The sequence below is a fragment of the Terrapene carolina genome, unplaced genomic scaffold (genome assembly GCF_002925995.2).
Source record: "Terrapene carolina triunguis isolate 2854851 unplaced genomic scaffold, T_m_triunguis-2.0 Scaffold67, whole genome shotgun sequence".
Classification (NCBI taxonomy): Eukaryota; Metazoa; Chordata; order Testudines; family Emydidae; genus Terrapene; species Terrapene triunguis.
Window position 1 is genome coordinate 17,778,401 of NW_020664418.1, and position 21,767 is coordinate 17,800,167.

The 21,767-nt window shown below is 41.9% G+C and overlaps 1 protein-coding gene across 1 annotated transcript in view; it reads left to right on the forward strand.

Moving 5' to 3' along the window:
• CIB2 (calcium and integrin binding family member 2) overlaps positions 1–21,767 on the forward strand; it is a 112,706-nt gene that overhangs the window by 64,370 nt on the left and 26,569 nt on the right. Inside the window, exon 3 of the mRNA XM_024200589.1 lies at positions 5,697–5,808. Coding sequence (XP_024056357.1) covers positions 5,697–5,808 — 112 coding nt within the window. The remainder of the gene's footprint in view (positions 1–5,696; positions 5,809–21,767) is intronic.

The window sequence follows — 21,767 nt, forward strand, 5'->3', positions numbered from 1 at the left end:
TGAGTTGGCACTCTCAGTTGGGTTCCGCCAGAACCGCATTGTCACAGCTAGAAACGCTGACCAATACATTTCTGCTTTAACATGTAAGCAGTTAGCACAGAAGTAGATGAGAGTTCACAAGATGGAGTCTGGGGGTTTCAGATAGGCCCAGAGCAAAAGAGCTTCATTGACACCTTGGCCTTCCACTCTCCCGAGTTACCTGGTAGCTATGCCTAGTGGATCCCAACATCAGTGAGTCAAACACAAGTCATTGGGCTCGATATAGGCGTTACTGGGTAAAATTCTATGATCTGTGATATACAAGAGGTCAGACCAGATGATCTGCTGCTCCCTACTGGCCTTAAAATCTATGAGTTTATGACACAGAGCTAGTGTAGAGGCTTCTATGCTACCTCCCCTTCTCCTGCTCCTGGTGCAGCAGGTATAACTGGAGGAGAAAGGGGACATGGCTGGAGCTTCCTTATCGTCCAGCAAACTTTGGTTGCTGTATCAGGCCCTTGTGCCTTTTGACAGCCAATGTAATTTAGAGCAGCTCTTAGGCTGTTCTGTGTTACACCCGGCGAGCAAAGAGATGCATAGACAGGTCAGGCGTCTTTGCAATATCCCCCCTGAGGTGCATTGTGTGATCCTTAGCCATAGCCAAGGCTCTGAGCCAAGATGTATAATTCTGTCCTCTAGGGTTTGGTGATTATCAGCAAGCTAATCAGGCAGTGGTTTATAAATGCTTTGTATATAATGTGCCTAGATTCCCTTGATGAAATTACATCTGTAAATGTACCTAGATAGGCTATATCATACTGTCGTATAGTACTAAGAACATCCTATAGAAACCTTCCAATAAATTGAACCTGTAAAGGAAAAATATGACTTTCATTTTTCTACTAAATGCATAAAAAGTTACTTTAGCCAAAACGTTACACATGGAATCTTGGAAGCATAAATGAGCTTTTTAAGGGATCTAGAAGTGGTTAACTGTGTTTGATAGCTGTGGGGACATTAACTTCTCTTAACATTTTGCTCTTGGAAACCTTTGTAAAACAGTCTGGCCTACATATGACACTAAAGAGCACATCCCAGCTTGACACAGCTTCTCTGTGAAATGCACTGACTGCAGCTGAGGAGAATTGCAGAGAAACAGCTGACAAATTATAATGCTGATGCAGATCAGCCTTTATGAGACCCTTCAGATATTTCTTGCTGTATAGCTAGGTGATATAAAATATTTAGGCACAAATAGCTGTATAAAATCATTTCAAGGGGCACTCGACTAGATGGCATAGGGAATTGGTACTGTAATGCAATCTTTCACTTGTAGATCATTGATACTGATCCAAACTAGGGGCCAAATCCTGCAAAGAGAATGAAAATTGTCCTTATCTTCCCATGGGACTAGTCCTTACTCAGGTGTGTAATGCCATTAAACTTAGTGGAGCTACCTATTCATAGATTCCAAGGCCAGAAGGGACCATTGTGATCATCCAGTCTGAGGCTGTGAGTGAGGGTGTGCAGGATCAGACGGTAGGTCAACAGTAAAGAGCCTTTGGCATTGTTAAGTGAATACATGCTCTCAGTAACAGCAACTACTGAGAAACCTTGCTGTATTTTCCAGTACAGCCCAAGGTTAAGTTTCCTTTATCTCACTAGAACATATAGCAAATCAATGTCAGTGGCAAAGCGACTATGTTATCCTCCTCTAAACCTGTCCTTAAAACCCATTTATGGCATGCTGCTGGCAATGATTAAGGCAGGTGGTGCACTGTGCCCACTGCTTATTACACTAATTATAAGTGACTCTTTGTTCCCCTGTGTGTGTTTGTATCCACCTGTTGTCTCTCATCTTCATTAATCTGTAAGCTCTTTGGGACAGGCACTATGTGTACAGCACCTAGTATAGGGGAGCCTGATCCCAGAGTGGGGCCCCTCGGTACTACTGCAATACAAATAATAAGGTGCAGCAGTGGTGTGAGACGAGGGCTCCTCTGAACTATCGCAGCTGGATACTGACAAGTGCCTTCTCCGGTATTTGCTTCTTTTTTGCTTTCTGTCTTGTGACTGGATCTCTGACACACAGATTGTCAGGGCAGCCATTATCACTGAGCGAACAATTTATAGCAAATAGTGTGTTAGGGAAAGAGGTGAAATTCTATGTGTGAATTGTCCGCAGAGAGCTAATGATTTTTTCTTAGATGTGGTATTCTTTAAAATTAGTCACCAGACAATTTTTGCAAATAATGTTTGGTCTGCAGGTTGTTTGAGAGCAGTTCATTGTGAATATATAATGCCCAGAATCTGAGCTCAGTTAGATTTGATTGGACACAAGGTATTTAGGCTCCTTGAAATCAGTGGAAGTTAGGAGCTTAAATACCTTTGTGGATCTGGGCCACTGTTCACATGGGATGGTTCTGTTAGAATCAGTTTACTGAAGCAAAGACTCATGTTTGCAAATTCAAAAGTTTGTTTCCTGCTAATGTTCTTCAATGTTTTCTTTAAAACTGGCTGTTTCTGCAAATGCTGCCACCCATAAACTCATTCACTGGAATATTTGCCATGAAAGGACACAGTTGGGGTGCAAGCACATTGGAAGCGACTTCATTTAGAACCAATATTTGTGCAGTTTTGCCCAACTCATGTGGGGACAGCTCTGAGTGAAGAACTGAGCCATAGCACTGCCACGGCATCTCCATATCAGTGTTCGGAATTTGCTGTAATGCTTTAATGAAAGATCTAAACTTACATCAGTACCTAAGGATTTAGTGAATACAAAAAGCCTCTGCCTCCCCCGCTCCCAGTTCCTTCTCTAAACGACATGATTATGTATCATTATTATTTTATTTTATTATTTTAGTATTATTTTTATTTATTTATTTTATTTCATTTTGTTATTATTGGCATCATAGGCTGTGTTTATAGAGTGAAATTGGGTTTAGGAAGCTCCTGGTTTGCTTCTCTATGGGGAAAAACCTAGTAGCAGACTATCGCATTTCAACACACTAGTTTGATTGATCAGCTGTGGCAGTGGTGGGCAAAATAGTCATGTGGAGTGCGTGAGATAGACGTATCCTTTGCAGACTGGTATAATTCATTGCTACACTAATGGGTCAAAATCTCCTCAGTGAAGGGTGTGCAGGTAGAAAAGGGGGCTTGGTTTATGTATCCATGGCCCAACCAAGGATGCTATTGTCCACTGGGGTGACCACGAGCACAGTCATGTATCCTTTGTCTTTTGAACACCTTTTTGCCCAGGTCATTGGCCCTCGAGGGGTATGTCTATGCTACACCCGGGGCAAGCCTCCCAGCCTGGATCTACAGACTAGTGTTAGGGGGTCTCGCACTAGGATGCTAACAATAGCTGTGTAGACATTGCTTTGGTGTTGCAGCTCAGGCTGGAACACCCCTGCCTCAGGCTTGACAGCCCAAGCTCCAGCCCCTAGCTACAACATCTACACAGCTATTTTTAGTGTGCTAGCGTGAGCCCTGCTATCATAAGTCTGTGGAGCTGGGCTGGGAGTCTCGCTCCCAGAAGCAATCTAGACATATTCCAGATGACCCTGTTCTTGCATCACTGCATATCAATTGCATAGACATACCCTAGCTGATCCTGTTCTTGCGTAGCTGCACAGCAAATACAGCTAATGAATGGCCCTGGGCCACATTTGCTGTGTGGACATATTATATAGACTGGGTCTGACCCACCCACGGACTCACCAGTTCCATACCTAGCTTATTGTATACTGACACCTATGAATGCCACTCCTGCTTTGCACCCTGATAGGGGTCTAATGGACATTACTTGCTGTTTGCATGTTAGGTACTGGATCAAGCTCTCTTTTTTTCTCAGTAGTATGCAAAGGTTTAGAGAAAATTATGAAAGCAAAAATAATTAAATTCATAGATCTAAACGATAAAGGGGATGTATTGCAATACTGGTTTACCAAAGTTAGATAAAGCCAGACTAATCTGATTTCCCTCTTTGAGAAAATAAATGATTTTTCTGATAAGGGAAGGTCAGTAGATCTAATATATTTGGACTTCAGTAAAGCATTCGACGCAGTTTTAATTCAATTTAATTAATGTAATTCAATTAGGGAAGGTGCGGTCAGTACAAACACTGTAAGGTGGATAAGGAATTGGCTAAAGAGAAGAAAACAGGTTGTGCTGAAAGGTAAATTATTGTATGGGAGAGAGATTACAAGTAGAATTCCTTAAGGATCAGTCTTGGGAACAATCTTATTCAGTATTTTTATTAATGACCTTGGCTGAAGAAGTAGGAGTGTGCTAATGAAATTTGCTGCTGATGCAACGTTGGGAGGCGTCGTCCATACAGAGGTGGATTGGAGTATTATACAGGAAGATTTGGATGAACTTGAAGACTGGACTGACAGCAATGGGTGGAAATTCAGTAGTACAAAGTGCAAGGTCATCCATTTAGGGTCTAATAATAAGAATTTCTGCTACAATTTCTGAGGGCTCATCAGTTGGAAGTGTCAGAGGCCATGAACATATTCAGGCTGGAAATTAGAAGAATATTTCTAACCATCATAGGAGTGAGGTTCTGGAACAGCCTTTTCACAGGAGTTGTGGGTCAAACAACTTAGTTTTGAGAGAGAGCTGGACAAATTTGAGTGCAACTGTATGACGGGTTGCTTGTGATGGTGCTGGCAGGGCTCAACAGCCATGGGGCTCACTTTTGGTTTGTATCCTATGTTTCTAAAGCTCATGCTTCACGGCTTGAGCCAGCCACTGGCAGGAATTAGGAAAGGATTCACCCTCCCCCCTCAGTGTATTCTGGGAGGTTTTTTTATCTCCTTCCTCTGACGCAGGCTAGGGCTCTGCGGTGGCATCAAGCTTTCTCTCTATCAGGTGCTTGGTTGGCTAGTTCTTGCTCACATGCTCAAGGTCTAACTCAGGGGTCGGCAACCTTTCAGAAGTGGTGTGCCGAGTCTTCATTTATTCACTCTAATTTAAGGTTTTGCGTGCCAGTCATACATGTTAACGTTTTTAGAAGGTCTCTTTCTATAAGTCTTTAATTTATAACTAAACTATTGTTGTATGTAAAGTAAATAAGGTTTTTAAAATGTTTAAGAAGCTTCATTTAAAATTAAATTAAAATGCAGAGGCCCCCGGATCGGTGGCCAGGACCCAGGCAGTGTGAGTGCCACTGAAAATCAGCTCACTTGCCGCCTTCGGCACGCGTGCCATAGGTTGCCTACCCCTGGTCTAACTGATCGCCATATGTGGGGTTAGGAAGGAATTTTCCCCCAGGTCACATTGGTCATGACCTTGGGGTTTTTTTGCCTTTCACTGCAGTGTGTGGGAGTAGGTCACTTGACAGGATTATCTGGGTATATCTCATTTAATCAATTCCCTGCCATTGTAGGGGCCTTGAGCACTGGTTCACTTTGGTCCCTCCCATTCTCTGCCTATGGCACATGATAGTTTAGTCTCCTGTGGGTCTCATTTCCATTGGTCTCATTTCTATTGTTGCATTTAGTGTGCTGGGTGGTGTTGGTGTACTCTGTGATATACAGGAGGTCAGACTAGTTGATCCCTTCTGGCCGTAAATGCTATGACTCAAGCAGCAAGACTCTTGTTTTAATAAAAGTAAATGGGGCCTAGAGCAGCAAAACAATGTGAGCCTGTTTACTGAATGGAATGGAATTAGTTACTTAAAGGGTTGCTTTTTTGCTTGTTTGCAGGTTGCACGGCCGATACCATGAAATGGCACCGAACATTGTGCCCATGGACTACACCAAGGATCCAGATGTTAAACTACCTATACAGCTTATAATTAACATGCCTGAACTAAAGGTATCGCTTCTTAATGCTTAAAAATGGCATCATGTTAAATTTGCCTCAAGGGAGTGAGTTTGGTACCATGGTTGAGTGATAACTAATGTGAGAAGCTGAGTTCCTCCCCTTCCTATTCCAGGCAGGACCAATGTCAGACATTGGAAATGATTTATGTAAGTACAGGAAGTACAGACTTCCCCATCACCAAGGGAGCCAGGACCAGTACTTGAAAGGGTGGAGAGGTGTCTCATCATGACATCAGCTGCATGTATGCAACTCCTGTTGAAATTGATGGAAGCAGTATGCAAACAACTGATAGGGCCCCCCAGGAGTTCTTGGCTCCTAGATCTGTGCTCAGACCACTAAGCCAGTAAGTCTTTCACTGTGATCTGTGGAGAACTTGCTGGTGGTCTTCAGAGAGCTGGCTTATCACAGGTGCTGGTTCCTCTTCCTTGTTTCCTGATGCTAAATTGCCTAAAAAAGAAGCTGAGAACACACTAACTACTCCCCATATTACTTTTCCATATAAGCAAGAGCTTGTGTTGCTACAGGAATATCACATGGTCTTAGTGGGAGGAGAGGGTGTCCATAAGACAATCAAAATGTGGTTCACATCATGCAAAAATTTGGAGTAAGAAATATGAGTCCGCACATCTATCCTTTATCTAGTACAGCAACTAAATGTACCATAGTTTAATAGGACAAGTGTAGATTGTTAGACACCATTTAACCTTTTGAAGCAAAGTATTGAATTGTACCAGTTATGACATAATATGTTTGTTTGTTTTTTATGTAATATAAAATAGGTTAATAGAGTTTCTATGTACTATCGTGCAGAAACCACAGTCCACACACTGCTGCCATCATTTGAAGTGTCACCCAAATATTTAAGGGAATAGTGCAAAAATGTAACTGGTGGTCTTCATTTCAATGGTTTAGAAAATCTCCATAATGTAGCACAGCAATCAGCACCTGAATGGAAGCAAAAGCAAATGCATTATTTTTGTGAAAAAATAAATGTACAGTTCTGAAGTCAGCATGCATTGAAACGCATTTAAAGCCAAACTCAAACCGAAGTTCAGCACTGTTAGTCCCCTGACTACCATGTCTGGTGCATGCTCAGGGCAGGGGCAACATCATACATGTTCCCAGAAGCCCATTTGACTCAGAAAAATGTATTTATTGAAGCACCAGACATGGTAGTAGATATCTTGACGATATCTAGAAGTACATAATTTGTTTAATGTAAATAGAGAAATGAAGGACTTTCAACCTGTAAGGATTTATTTTATAAAAAGATCTTTTAAGACTTTTTTGAGAACTTCTGGCATAATTATGATTTGCCGGAGGCCTAAAACATGTAGTTCAGTAGTAGGATTCAGGAAGAAAATTGGAGGTTAACCGAGGGTTCTTTTGTGCTGGGATACTTTGATTTCTTTAGCAAGATCAAAACGTGAGTCTTGTAGTATTTATAAATTCTCATTATGTGCTAACCCTTTAGGAGGCATAGAGAGGGTACAAGAAGATGCAGAAGGCTTTCAAAAGTTGTTACCAAAAATGTAACAAAGAAACACTTTACCAAAAAGTTCAGAAAAAAGTCCTCATGTGAATCAACCTTTTGAATGCCATCAGTATCATAAATACCACTGTTACCAGCATTATAACATATTGATATTCAAATTTTATCACACGTCACTTTTTCGACATTAGTGGTTATCTACCTTATATTGTATCAAAGTCACGATGTGTGATTTAACTCATTACTCTAAAATTAGGACAAATAGACTTTCTACCCTGAAGTCCAGCTGTTCAGCCCCTAGCTCATGAAGCTAGGCAACTCAATTCCACCCAGATCAGAATCCAGCCCCAGAATGGTTTTTACTAATTAAGCATACCAGCTATACGGGAAGCCTCTACCCTTCGTTGCCATGATAATGCTATGTATCCAACCAAACATTCCCTGTCACCTCACAACTCATCTCTTAAGAAAATTAGTGATATTTTAACAATGTGAGACAACATGTGGATAATCCATGAATCCAAAAAGATTCCCTCCCATGTTCACCATGATATATAGCATGACAGTAGGAACAAAAGACAAAATGAGGGCAATTCGAGGTTTATTACTTATTTACAAACCTATAATATATGCAATATTCCAAGAACCATTATTCTTCTGAAACATTCTGTGAAATGATATGTTTTAAAACATAATGTTGAATTGTTAATTTTATCATTTGTCACAGTAAAGAACATTTTAATAGCTCATAATATGAATAGACTATTTTGGAGCAGTAAATATTTATTTCAGAACCCTTTTAATCAGTCACCTATGTCCTTTTACATAAAATATCCTGTTATTAAATCTATAAAATATTTTTCATAGAGCTCAAAGCATGTGTTAAAGGTGGGTAAGTGTTATTCCTATTTCACAGGTAGGTATACTGAGGCACAGAGATTAATAGCCACATTCTTAAAATATGGCCTTTAATTTTAGATACCTCAGTTTTTTAGTGGATAACTTTAGACATATTGACTAAGATTGTCTGACTTCAATGCCTAAAGTTAGGCTCCTAAATCCATATTTGAGCACTTAAATCAGTGGCCTGATTGTCAGAGGTGTCCAGCACCCAGCAGAACCAATTACATCTTTGGGCTAGATCCTCAGTTGTGACAAGATACATGCAGTGCAGCTGAGAGGGGAGGGAAAACAAAGGTGGTTTAAAGTCTCCTTTTGCTGCTCCCCAGCCGTACAGCCAACCCCTAGTGTAACTTAGAGCAACACCCAGGTTGCTTTAATTTATACGCCTTTGCCTGTGGCCTGAAGGGGACATTCCAGCAGCCAGGGGTCTATGGCGTGCAAAAGTAACCTGTCCACACAGCCTTCCTCCTCTGGCTGCAAGGGTGGATGGCATAAAGTGTCTCTGGTGGCTCTGTTATTCCTAGGGAATTCCTGATGCTGGGGGAATAATGAGGGGGCCAGATGCACCGAGTTTCCAGTTGTTGTGTGTCACTCAGGTGGTGCAAGGCAACTAGAGTGGGACCAAGGATTTGGCCCCTCTATACCTGTCTATATCAGATAAGTATGCTTATCTGTAAAATGGGAATAATACTTACTCACTGCTCTGAATTGCTGTCAGATTACTAGATGAATAGTCCTATACACAAGTGCAAAGTATTGTTGTTTGGGGCACTATGTTATACACCAGATAATGCCAGTTGCCAAATCTACATTGACACAAAGTGAAAGGTGGTTGATCTGAAGAAACTAGCCATCTCACATACGTGGTAAATAGGAGGGTAAAGCAGCATGTGCTTCACATTTAACATACTTATTCAGAATGGAAATATGTCCCCAGTTGTGTTTAGCCTTCCACCTGCTGCTGCTTTTTCAGAAACATTGCATGCAAACTGAATTATGCCCCTGTCAGAAATCCAGTCATCACTCAGGGCTGTTTGATTTAGAAACAGTTTCTTTGACTCATCCATCCCCCGCAAGGACATTTTACGTAGATATGAAATGTATCTCTCTAATCTGTCATACTGGCAGCTCACCCATCATGGCAGAATCTAAGGGCTTGTGGAGTTTATATGAAGAGTCAGCACACTTTCTATTTTACATAAGCACCAAATGGAAGAAGTGGGGTAACTGAAGAGCTCTGGGTATTGGTAATGGGATATGAAACCCTTTGGCTTTAGTTCAGTGATATGAATCCAGAACTGGATGGCACCGACAAAAAATGTAACTGTCAGATAGTGGTTAGTGACCCTACAAAAAGTAAGTTGTTAGGACAACTGAGAAACCTCAGTACTGCTCCCATGTGATGTCAGTCATATGAGATGGGGCCGTTGGCCTTGAGAACTAATCCCCAGAGTGACCAGGAGGAGTCACCAGCTCAGCAGTGAGTGGTGCATCCAGTGACAGGCCCCAAATGATGAAGTCTCTAGGAAGCTACCTACCGTGAGAGAATATCAATTGATTAGGTATAGTTCCAATAGAACATACTTGTTCCTAAATTACTAGTGAGGCATAAAACAGAAGTTTCTTTTTAAAATGTGATCAGATTTTGAGTTGCAGGAATAAGACTCCCCCTCCTAAGATTGAGGCAGGCTGCCTCGAAAAAGAATAGGATGTAATAGTGTTATATCGCTTCTCGGCTCTCCAAGCTCTGGTCAAGTGTAGGTAGTCTCTTGGTCTATCCAAGGCCGTGATCAAATGTCTTGATGTTTTTGGTCTTTTGGCCTCGAGATGAAAACCTTGTCTTTGCTTCTGGGACCTTGAAGTGAAAAAATATTTTCTTTATGGGCCAGAGTTCTCATAACTACCTTTAAATTCAGCAGAATCTATCTGGTCTTCTCAGTGAGAATATGCAAAACCTTTAAGGCTTCTTGGTTGGCTTTGAGAAGGAGCTTATAGGAGAAAGGAGCTGGATGAAACTCTCGGAACTTGCTTTTGTGAAAACAGTATGACAAAACTCAGTGTCAAATTTGTGGTTATTACACAACAGTTTATTTTTCAGTTTCATAAGAGTTTGTAGATGTCTTGAAAAGATTGTTGTCAGCTTGCAAATTTTTGTTGGTTGAGAAACTGACTCTCAGACTATTTGTAAAGAGATTACCTGTATTTCAGTGGCTGACGAATTTGCTTCCTGTGAGGAATTTGGTTGGAAGGAGGGGATTTGATTTCCTATTTTTGCCAGGGCTGTCTTAAAAATTATTTGTATTTATTTGTAGTGTGGCAGCACGTAGGAGCCCCAGTCGTGGACCAGGACCCCATTGTGCTAGGGGCCATACAGATAGAACAAAAATAGCCCCTGCCCAAAGAGCTTAGTCTAACAGCAGTGGTCCCCTTGACTTATGTGCAAAGAAAAGATGCATAATCTAGCTCTGCATTTGCAATTTTTCCAAATGTAATGCCAAAGAGATTGCTGTAGTGGTCTTTCCCATCAGTAGCTTTTCAGCGTCGTAGAGTTGAAGATAAATCTAACATCTGAGTCTCTCTAAAAAGAAACAAACAAAATATCTATTGAATTCTAAGTAAATTTGAGAGATTTCCAGTATACCTGGCTTTTCTCCTACATTTTTTTTTCTTTTTGTATCATTTGTAGTTACTGCCAAGACTGAGCTCAGCACCACAGCCGCAGGATCTGATAAATAGATAGAATCAATAATGCACTTTTCTAAATTAGATTCAGAGGGAATTAGATGTAGAGGAAGAGGGATCACTACTACACACACTAATGGTTGAGCCAGGCTGAATTTAAATGCAACTTCCATAACTCAAGGAGAGAAAGTTTGCTGACCGTCACAAACCTTAATCTGCCAGGAATCATGCATTATTTAATGATAAAGTGAGAGAAGAGCTTCTATTGCCTGAGGAGGATTCAGTGTTGGGACAGGAAAATATATACACGTATTAGGCCAGATGCTCAGCTGATGTAAATCTGTGTTGTTCTATTGAAGTCATAGAGCTATGCCAATTTATCCCACCACAGCGGCTGTTAAATTAGGTTCTAGATTCTCTAAATTTTAACAGTTCCATTACATAAACACATGCTAATATATCAGGGGTCTTTTTTTTAGTCCTAAATGGGCAGCACTACTAATAGGCTGGACCTTGAGGGTTTTTCACATTCAGCTGAAACATGCTGAGTAGAGGTCTTCCTTTATGACTAGATGGCCACATCCAACATGATCATCTTGTCCTATATAAACCATGCCTGACTATAGCTTCGTGACTGAAAAGCCATTGGTAACTTCACTTTCTAGAGTTAGCTTATATTGGAGAGAGTCTTTTTGTTCCATCTGCTGTCCACAATGCCTTAGGCCCTGGTAACCCTATCAACCTGCTCCTACAGAAACATCCACATGGGGTCCTACAGCATTCTCGTTGAACCATTCCACTGAGGATGGTTGGACCTCCACATCCCTCTGTGTTGGCTCCAAGGTCCCCTGCACTATTCCCTGACAGGGGGGTTGCAGTGCAGGGATGCTCAAGGCCATTTTTACACCTTTGATTCTTCGTCTGAGCTCTTCTCCCTGTGTTGATGTGGCTTGTGTGCTCTGTCCATTGGATCATTCACATGTTTAAATATTTTGCTCCTTTCTGAAATGTGGCAAATAGTAAAACAGAAACCCAAGAACTGCCACTGGATAAAGCAGCACAGACAATAAGAAAAATCCTTTAGCTGGTTATGAGCTGGATTTTTGAGCAGAGTGTTAGGTGCCAGAGAACTGGAGCAATTCTTGATCTGGAAAGACACTGTGCTGAGCTATGGATACAATAGTCCCCAGTGTCTTTTGTTTGCTGCCTATGGTGAAATGGTTGCACATTTGGCTAAAATATGTCATTGCAGTTAGCAATAGAAAAAGTTTATTAGATCATTGCATCTATTCCTCTGCCTTAGCTAAAGAACTTATCAGATATTAACCTGATACCTAACATGATCTTAGCTAGCATCTAAAAGCTGTGTGACAAGCTCAATCTCAAATTTTGGCATTTCTTTTTCATTATGTAGGGGAGGTAGCTTGGTTGATAATCAAACAGACAGTTGATCATCCAGATCTATAAAAGAGGAAAGTAGAAACAAAAGAGACTTTAGTCTGGCAAAAGTATGCATGCACGTTCCATATGTCACTCAGGCTACTAGGATATTATTATCCTTATTTAGCATCATGCATGTGTATTGTGCTTTACAAGCAAAAATAAAATAACAAGGGCCTGAGTTCTGCTAGTTACACTGTGACGTTGCACCCCATAATGCTTTATGGGAATATGCTTGGGTAAAACATATTCCAGTTATGTCATACAAGCTATGTCATACAGGGTAAAATGGATTTATTTGGGGTTTGGACCCCATTGGGAACTGGGCATCTGGGTGTTGGAGACAGGAACGCTTCTTAAGCTGTTTTCAGTTAAGCCTGCAGCTTTTGGGGGACATGGTTCAGACTTGGACCTGTGTTTGCAGCATGCTAGCATGTCTAGCTCAAACAAGGCAAGTTTCTGGAGTCCCAAGCTGGAAGGGAAAACGGGTTAGAAGTAGTCTCAGCACATCAGTTCCCAAGGGGTTTCTGTGATCCAACCCGTCACATATACACCTACCCACATTGAAATCAATTTGGAGGCACAGGTATAGCTTAGGGCAGAATTTGTCCCAAGTTCCATCCCTAGAGAAGCTTAGAATGTAAAGGAAATTACTAGAATTGGGTCCGACCACAAACAATATTCAGTAAATATTCATTTAAATCTCCCAGAAAACTGGTAAAACAAGCTACAGACAAGAATTATTTGCAGCAAATATGCGGTAAATTCATTTTGATTAATGAATACAGCTGAAAAAATTGCAGTTTGCTCAATAGCAATCCATGACCAGAGGTGACATTTGTCCAATTACTTAAGAATTAATCATCAAGCGCTAGCAATTCCACCTTTCCCTTTCTAGTCAAGTGCTTTACTAGAATCCATATCCACATGAGTAAATTAGTATTTTGGGAAATGTCAGTAGATAAGGGACCTTTTTAAAGGCTACAAAGATACTTTTCTCCTGCTTCTACATCAATTATTGCACTTATTATTGTAGATGCAAGTGGGGTCAAGACGTTTATTCTTTTCCATACTATATTCAAGGCCAAGTGGTGACATAAACCAATCCTAAAATATGTGCTCTCTGGTCAAGGAGTCACCTGGGAATGTCACAGAGTGGCAAGTCTTTGAATAGCAATGTCAAAGCTGAAACGTAGGAGATTTAGTATAAAAGCAAAAAATGGCCAATGAGACCTCGGGCCATAGAGGCTGGGACTCTCAACATCTAAGGATGTTAAGAGTCCAGCTCATCTCAGTGAGAGATGGGGATGTAATTCCCAGAGGCTCCTCTGAAAATCTTAAATTGCGTCCACACTACCCCAAATTCGACCCGGCAATGTTGATTTCAGCACTAATCCCCTTGTCGGGGAGGAGTACAGAAATCGATTTTAAGCACCCTTTAAGTTGACAAAAATGGCTTCGTCGTGTGGATGGGTGCAGGCTTAAATCGATCTAAGGCTGCTAAATTCGACCTAAACTCGTAGTGTAGACCAGGGCTTTGTTATAGTGCCCTTGTCTACAAGTATGACTCCTCTTGGTATTAGTATATGGGTCTTAAGCATTCCAGATGAATCTGCACTATTGATTTACATAACACAAAAACATTTATAATGCCATCTTTCTCCATCCCATTCCTTATGCATACTAGCATCTTATTTGATATTTTGACTACAGCTGCACATTGAGCTAACACCTTCATTGAGCTGTCTACAGTGATGTCCAGGTCCCTGAGCTGACACTGTTAATTGAAAAGGTGTGTGTTTTAACTCTGGATATTTGTTATCCATATAAATGTCCAATCCTTTTTTGAATTTTGCTAAGTTATTGGCCTCAATGACATGTATTTCAATTTTTTTTCCCCAATGTGCATTGCTTTTCATATGTTAACATTGATTACCATCATATTGCACACTGTAGACTATAAAACTCCCTTATACATATCTAGAAAGACAGACAGGATGGACCCAGACGTTTTAAAAATATTTAAATAATCATCTCCCCAGCCCTTGGTTATACAACTTTTTTTTATCAGCAGACGATGGTCACATCTGCTAGTGAACTTTTTAGCTGTTTAAAGCATCCATCCATGATATGAACATCTCAAGTTAAAAGTAGAGATGGGCCCAAACCAAAACACCCCAAAATTTGGGGAACTTCTCATTCTGACCAGTTCAGGCCAAGTCCATTTCTGTTTAAAACATCCTAACATGACCTCAGTAATCCACATAGCATATTATTCTCTTGTTGATGCAGTGAAACTCCTCCATTAAAGTCAAAGGGGATTTATGTGCAAACACGGAAGGGAGAATACTCTCAAGATTTGTTTTGATATTAAGGCATTTCTTAATAACAACCAAGTCACTCCTGCTTGGTTATCTTGACCTGTTCACAGCCCTGAGTATTTCCAACGTGCAATCAGCTCATGCTCACAGTACACAGTGTTCTGAATTCACTGATCGAACCACAGATAAATACAAAATGGATGGGATTAAAGCAGAACATGAATGTTTTATAAAAGGCTTTGGAGAAAAATGATAGAGGTGTAAACAACAAATTGCATGTCACAATTCATAACTAGAATGGCAGAAAAGCTTACATGTAATTACACATACTGTAATGGCCAGGTGCTGCCTTGGTGCATTGTATTCCAGGACTGCGTTTCATAATATACATTGTAGCATGTCCAAAAATCAATAGAAAGGGTAATGGTTATAGTAAAGGTGGGTTAAAATAATGAGCCTAAAGATTAATGACAAATGTAATAAGCCCATCCAAAGGGGTTCTGATGATTTCAACCCACCAGAACAATGTTCAAGCAGTCTATTAGATTGCAAAATTCTCAGCATTAACGGTTCTTTCCTGCTTCTGTCTCTCTTTAATTTATATTGTGACAGGACATAAAAAGTTTTTTTAACAAGCTAAACCCAGGTTTTGAATTTTACAATGGCTCTTTTTTAAACAATGAATGCTGAAGGGAACACAAGAAACTAGGAAGGAACACAATCCCACAGTTTATGTGAAAATGCTTTTCCCTTTAAATATTATGAAACCTTAATCTGTGCTCGATAATATCTGTGAGAGTAAGGGGGAGACGTTTATGGCGGGGTGGGAGGTTGAGGCAAATCGCCTGGCGGACGATTTTGAGCAGCCAGACACCAGGGCGATTAGAAGAGCACAGCTAGACGTGCTGTGCATCAGAGAGGCTTTGAAAACCAGTTTCATGACTGCCCAGGCTATAGTGCGACAGTTGTGTGTGTTTCTCCTTGATGCAAACCCACCCCCTCTGTTGATTTTAATTCCCTGTAAGCCAACAACCCTCCCCGCTTTGATCACAGCTGGCAAAGTAAATAAAGTCACTATTGTTTTGAAACCATGCATTCTTTCTTTAATTAAAAAATTCTTTTTAATTTAAAAAAAAAAGTGAGATAACTGACAAGGTAGCCCAGGTGGGGTGGGGGAGGAGGGAAGGACAAGGCCACATTGCTTATTGTAGCCACACTACAAATCAAAACTGTTTGAATGACAGCCTTCTGTTGCTTGGGCCATCCTCTGGAGTGGAGTGGCCGGGTGCCCGGAGCCTCCCCCCCAACACGTTCTTGGGCGTCTGGGTGAGGAGGATATGGAACTTGGGGAGGAGGGCAGGCGGTTATACAGTAGATGCAGTGGCAGTCTGTGCTCTTGTTGCCTTTCCTGCAGCTCCACTAGATGCCTGAGCATGTCTGTTTGCTCCCCCATTAGCCTCAGCATCACCTCCTGCCTCTGCTCATCATGCTCACTGTATGCTTTCCTGGCCTCTGTCACTGTATGCCTCCATGCATTCAGCTGTGCCCTATCAGTGTGGGAGGACTTCATGAGCTCGGAAAACATGTCATCGCAAGTGCGTTTTTTTTCGCCTTCTAATCTGCGATAACCTCTGGGACAGAGATGATAGGGGGAGCGTAGAAACATTTGCACCTGCAGGGGGGATAAAAAGGGAGAGTAGAATTTAAGAAGATACATTTCTGAGAACAAAAGGGAGACTCTTTCACAGTGAATCAAGCCAATCACAGCAGACAGCACATGTGCTTTAGGTACAAGGTTACATTTTATATTGAGCACCTGCCGGTCTGGTGACACATCACACACGACTGGGCAACAGAATTCAGTTTCTAGGCAGCCATGGTAAGCGGGTTTTTTTTTAATTATTAATGGAGATATCCTATCGCCTAGAACTGGAAGGGACCTTGAAAGGTCATCGAGTCCAGCCCCCTGCCTTCACTAGCAGGACCAAGTACTGATTTTGCCCCAGATCCCTAAATGGCCCCCTCAAGGATTGAACTCACAACCCTGGATTTAGCAGGCCAATGCTCAAACCACTGAGCTATCTTCTTCCGCCTTCATACCCTGTGGGAATGGTTTCAAACTGCAGCGCCTTCCTTTCCCGTAGCAAGCAATGCCGGTTGGGTTTGCTGTTTAAAAGGAGGAGCTGCTGTTTTCGGATGGATGTGCAGCACACCCCTCCTCCCACCCCACCGTGTGGCTATTCTCTGGGATGATCCCTTTTAGCCAAGCGCAAACAGCCCAGCATGAACATGGTCCTTTTCTGTTCCCTTACAAAAATTCCCCTATTTCAACCAGGCGACCATGAATTATATCACTCTCCTGAGGCTAACACAAAAAGATATAGACCGAATGTTGCTTGAATGCCACCAAAACCCAGGACCATTCGCTGCCATGCTTTGTGCTGCAATGATTCCAGGCTACTTGCTACTGGCTTGGCGTGGTAAAGTGTCCTACCGTGGAGGATGAAATAAGGCAGCCTTCCCCAGAAACCTTCTGCAAAGGCTTTCAGAGTACTTCCAGGAGAGCTTCATGGAGATGTCCCTGGAGGATTCCCGCTCCATCCCCAGAGACGTTAACAGACTTTTCCAGTAGCTGTACTGGCCGCAAATGCATCCCAAGTCTTCAAGGAAAATCAGACATTAAACACAATTGCTTTTAAACCCGTAGTGTAGTTACAAATGTGCACTCACCAGAAGTGCCTTCTCTGGGTTCAGGGTCTGGGAACCCGCCTTGGGAGGGCATTTGGCTCCAGGATGATGAAAAGGTCCTGGCTGCCAGGGAGAACGGATTCTCCGCTTGCCTGCTGCACATTCTCCTCCTCCTCCACAAAATCATCCTCCCTGTTGCGTGAGACTCCTCCTTTGCAGGTGTCCACAGACAGTGGTGGGTAGTGGTAGGGTCCCCCCCTAGAATGCCATGCAGTTGATCATATAAGTGGCATGTATGGGGCTCTGACCCAGAGTGACCGTTTGTCTCCTTTGTCTTTTGGTAGGCTTGCCTGAGCTCCTTAACTTTCACGTGGCACTGCTGTGTGTCCCTGTTGTAGCCTCTCTCCACCATGCCCTGTGCAATTTTGGCATATATGTTAGCATTTCTTCTTTTTGATCAGAGTTCGGCCAGCACAGATTCTTCTCCTCATACAGCAATCAGATCCAGTGTCTCCCATTCAGTCCATGCTGGAGCTCGTTTGCGATTCTGGGACTGCATGGTCACCTGTGCTGCTGAGCTCGCCATGCTGACCAAACAGGAAATGAAATTCAAAATTTCCCGGTGTTTTTCCTGTGTACCTGGCTAGTGCATTGGAGTTGAAAGTGCTGTCCAGAGCGATCACATTGGAGCACTCTGAGATAGCTCCCGGAGGCCAATACCGTTGAATTGCATCTGCACTACCCCAAATTCAACCTAGCAAGGTCGATTTTAGCACTACTCCCCTCGTCGGAGAGGAATACAGCAGTCGATTTTAAGAGCCCTTAGGTCGACGGAATGGGGTTGGATGTGTAGCCGCATTGCTTATAAAATCGACCTAACCTTGTAGTGTAGACCAGGGCTAACAGATTATTTGGGCATAAGCTTTTGTGGGTAAAAAACCCACTTCTTCAGATGCAGTCAACTTCATATAAAGTGGGAATCCATCATTTACAGCAGAATGCCACAATCGTGTGCCTGCAGTTTTCCTTTGAAGGCCGCTGGGATTACTTAAACTCATTGCCGTAGGAATGCATAGTGATTCGGTATTGGCAGGAGAGCAACGTCAACAGAACGATGGTTACCATTCAAATAATGTCTCTGAGTTTTTTAAAATGACACACAAGATCTCTTCCCTAATGTGTTACTAATTTTTATTTGCCATTTGTCATGACTCATGTCATTCTGTCTTTTTCCCCATATTTGGTTTCGCTCCATTGTATAGAAGCACTGAGCTGGGGGTGTAGAGTGATTTAGGAAGGTAGGGCTGCTGCTGGCATTGTATTTTCTGTTTGGCTTAGGAAAAAAGGGTATGAAAACCAGATACATCATATAATTAATTGTTCCTAAAGAAATAGGGTACTATGGAAGTATGGTGCCAGTAGTATATTTGGCCCAGCCATGACTGTACAATACCACAGTCCTTTTTGGACCACATGGATTCTACAAAAATCTGTGCAAGTTCATAACAAAGAAGTAGGCTGTAATTCAAGTTTACCAATCCGGAGTGTCCCTTTTTATATATATATATTTGATTTCCAAAATGTACTGTTTATTTTCTTGTAAAACGTATAGTGTTAGTTCAATATGATGCAGTTGCAAAACAGGCTAATATCATTCTGGGGTGTATTAACAGGAGTGTTGTATGTAAGACATGGGGGGTAATTGTCCAATTCCACTTGGCATTTGGCACTCAATTTGAGTATTGTGTCCAATTCTGGGCACAATGCTTTAGAAAAGATGTGGACAAATTAGAGTCCAGAGGAGAGCAACGAAAAATGATCAAAGGTTTAGAAAACCTGAGCTATGAGGAAAAGTTAAAAAACCAAATGTGTTTAGTCTTAAGAAAAGAAGATTGAGGGGGGACCTGATAACTAGGGTCCTACCAAATTCACTGTCAATTTTGGTCAATTTCATGGTCATAGGATTTTAAAAATTGTAAATGTCATGATTTCAGCTATTTAAATCTGAAATTTCACAGTGTTGTAATTATAGGGGTCCTGACCCAAAAAGGAGTTGTGGGAGGGTTACAAGGTTATTGTAGGGGGGTTGCGGTACTGCTACCCTTCCTTCAGAGCAGGGCTCCCGGCCAGCAGCTGCTGCTCAGCTCTGAAGGCAGCGCCGCTGCCAGCAGCAGCGCAGAAGTAAGGCTGGCATGGTATGGTATTGCCACCCTTACTTCTGCGCTGCTGCTGGTGGGGCGCCGCCTTCGGAGCTGGGTGCCTGGCCACTAGCCACCGCTCTCCAGCCACCAGCCGCCACTCTCCAGCCACCCAGCTCTGAAGGCAGTGCAGAAGTAAGGGTGGCAATACTGCACTCCCCCTCCACCAAAATAACCTTGCGACCCTCCTGCAACTCCCTTTTGGGCTAGGACTCCCAATTTGAGAAATGCTGGTCTCTCCCGTGAAATCTGTATAATATAGGGTAAAAGCACACAAAAGACCAGATTTCACAGTGGGAGACCAGATTTCATGGCTGATGATGCATTTTTCATGGCCGTGAGTTTGGTAGGGCCCTACTGATAACATTCTTCACATATATTAAAGGAGAACTGTGATCAATTGTTCTCCATGTTGACTAAAGGTAAGACAAGAAGTAATGGACTTAATCTGCAGCAAGGGAGATTTACACTAGATATTAGAAAAAGCTTTCTAAGTATAAGGGTAGTTAAACTCTGGAAACAGCTTTGTAGGGAGGTTGCGGAATCTCCGTCATTAGAGGTTTTTAAGAACAGGTTGTACAAACACCTGTCACAGATGGTCTAGGGTTACTTGGTCCTGCCTCAGTGCCGGGGCTGGACTCAATGACTTTTTGAGGTTCCTTCCAGCCCTACACTTCTTTGATTCTGTTTCTTTTTTGAATAAAAAGGGTGGCATGGATTCATATTTTTCCTTGTAGACTTTCTGTTAAATTCATTTGCTGCCTGGAACTTAGAGGCAATACGATATATTTTTTTAATGATACAGCCCATCTTGGTCACTTTCATTTTCCACTTAAAGATACATAAATATATTCATGTGATTTGTTTGGAAATATATACTCAGCAATATATATACACTAAAATGCCTGAGTTGGCAAACTTCAAAGTTCTTTGACCACAGAGATACCAAGGCCATACCTACATTAGTGAGCTTACAGCGGCACAGCTGTACTGATGCAGCTGCGCCATTGTAATATTGCTCATGTAGCCACTCTATGCCAACGGGAGAGAGCTCTCCCGTCAATATAATAAAACTACCACAACGAGTGGCAGTAGCTTTGCTGGTGGGAGATGCTCTCCCACTGACATAGAGCTGTGCACATTACCACTTATGCCAGTGAAACTATGTCGCCCAAGGGGCTGGGTTGTTGTTTTTTTTTTCCACACCCATGAGTGACATAAGTTTTGCTGACCTAAGTGGTAGTGTAGACCTAAGTGGTAGTGTAGACCTAAGACATAAGTGGTAGTGTAGTGTAGAATTACCTTATCTTACTGAAAGATAAGGTCATTCATTTGACTGTGACCCACACACTGAGCAGCACGATTTCAAAGTCAGAGTCAGTTTTGAAATTACCCCCTATAAAAAGCCATACTTCTGGGAGTGACATTGACTCTTAAGTCAACAATGACCAGCTGACACATGGTGGTAGGCATGGGAGTGATATTATAGAAGTGTTTTAGTATCTACTACAGTGTCAGGTTTTTGTTATACAGTAAAAGCTTTGTTATCCAGCGTGTTGGGGAGACGGGGGGTGTGAGCTAGTTAAAAATTCCGGTTTACTAAGAGTTATACTTACTAATGGAATATCAATCTTCAAAGAACTAGAATACAATAAAATGAATAAAGTATAAAATAGTATACAGGTACTCACCAATCCAGTAGTAATACTGCACTGCAGAGTGGTTGGTTTCTTGAAGCACTTAGGTGTGTATACAGGTAAAGTTTTCTATGGGGTTATCTTATGACAGTACATATTACTATGGGCAGCACATGGCGTACACCCAGATCACTAAAAATGCACTTAACACTAAAACTATATTGAACATAATTTAATCTTTCTTTGATGATTCAGAAGGCACTTCAGGATCTTCCAGTGCCTCAGGGTCATTATTATCAACATCAATTATCATAGTAGATGTAGAAGGTGTAGGAGACTGGGCTGAATCTGTAATGACCATATGACCAGGAGTGCTTGAACAATTTTTATAGTGGGAGTGCTGAGAGCCACTGAATCAAATGTTAACCCCTGTATATAATGGAAACCACTTCAAGCCAGGGGATGCTGTAGTTCCAGCACCTACGCCTATGACACACCCTGGAAGCAGCTTTTTTTAATAAATCCCCGATATCAGCTTGCTTACTTGTCTTCTGCCTCTTTTGCATAAAAGTAGAGAGCAGAATGTGCA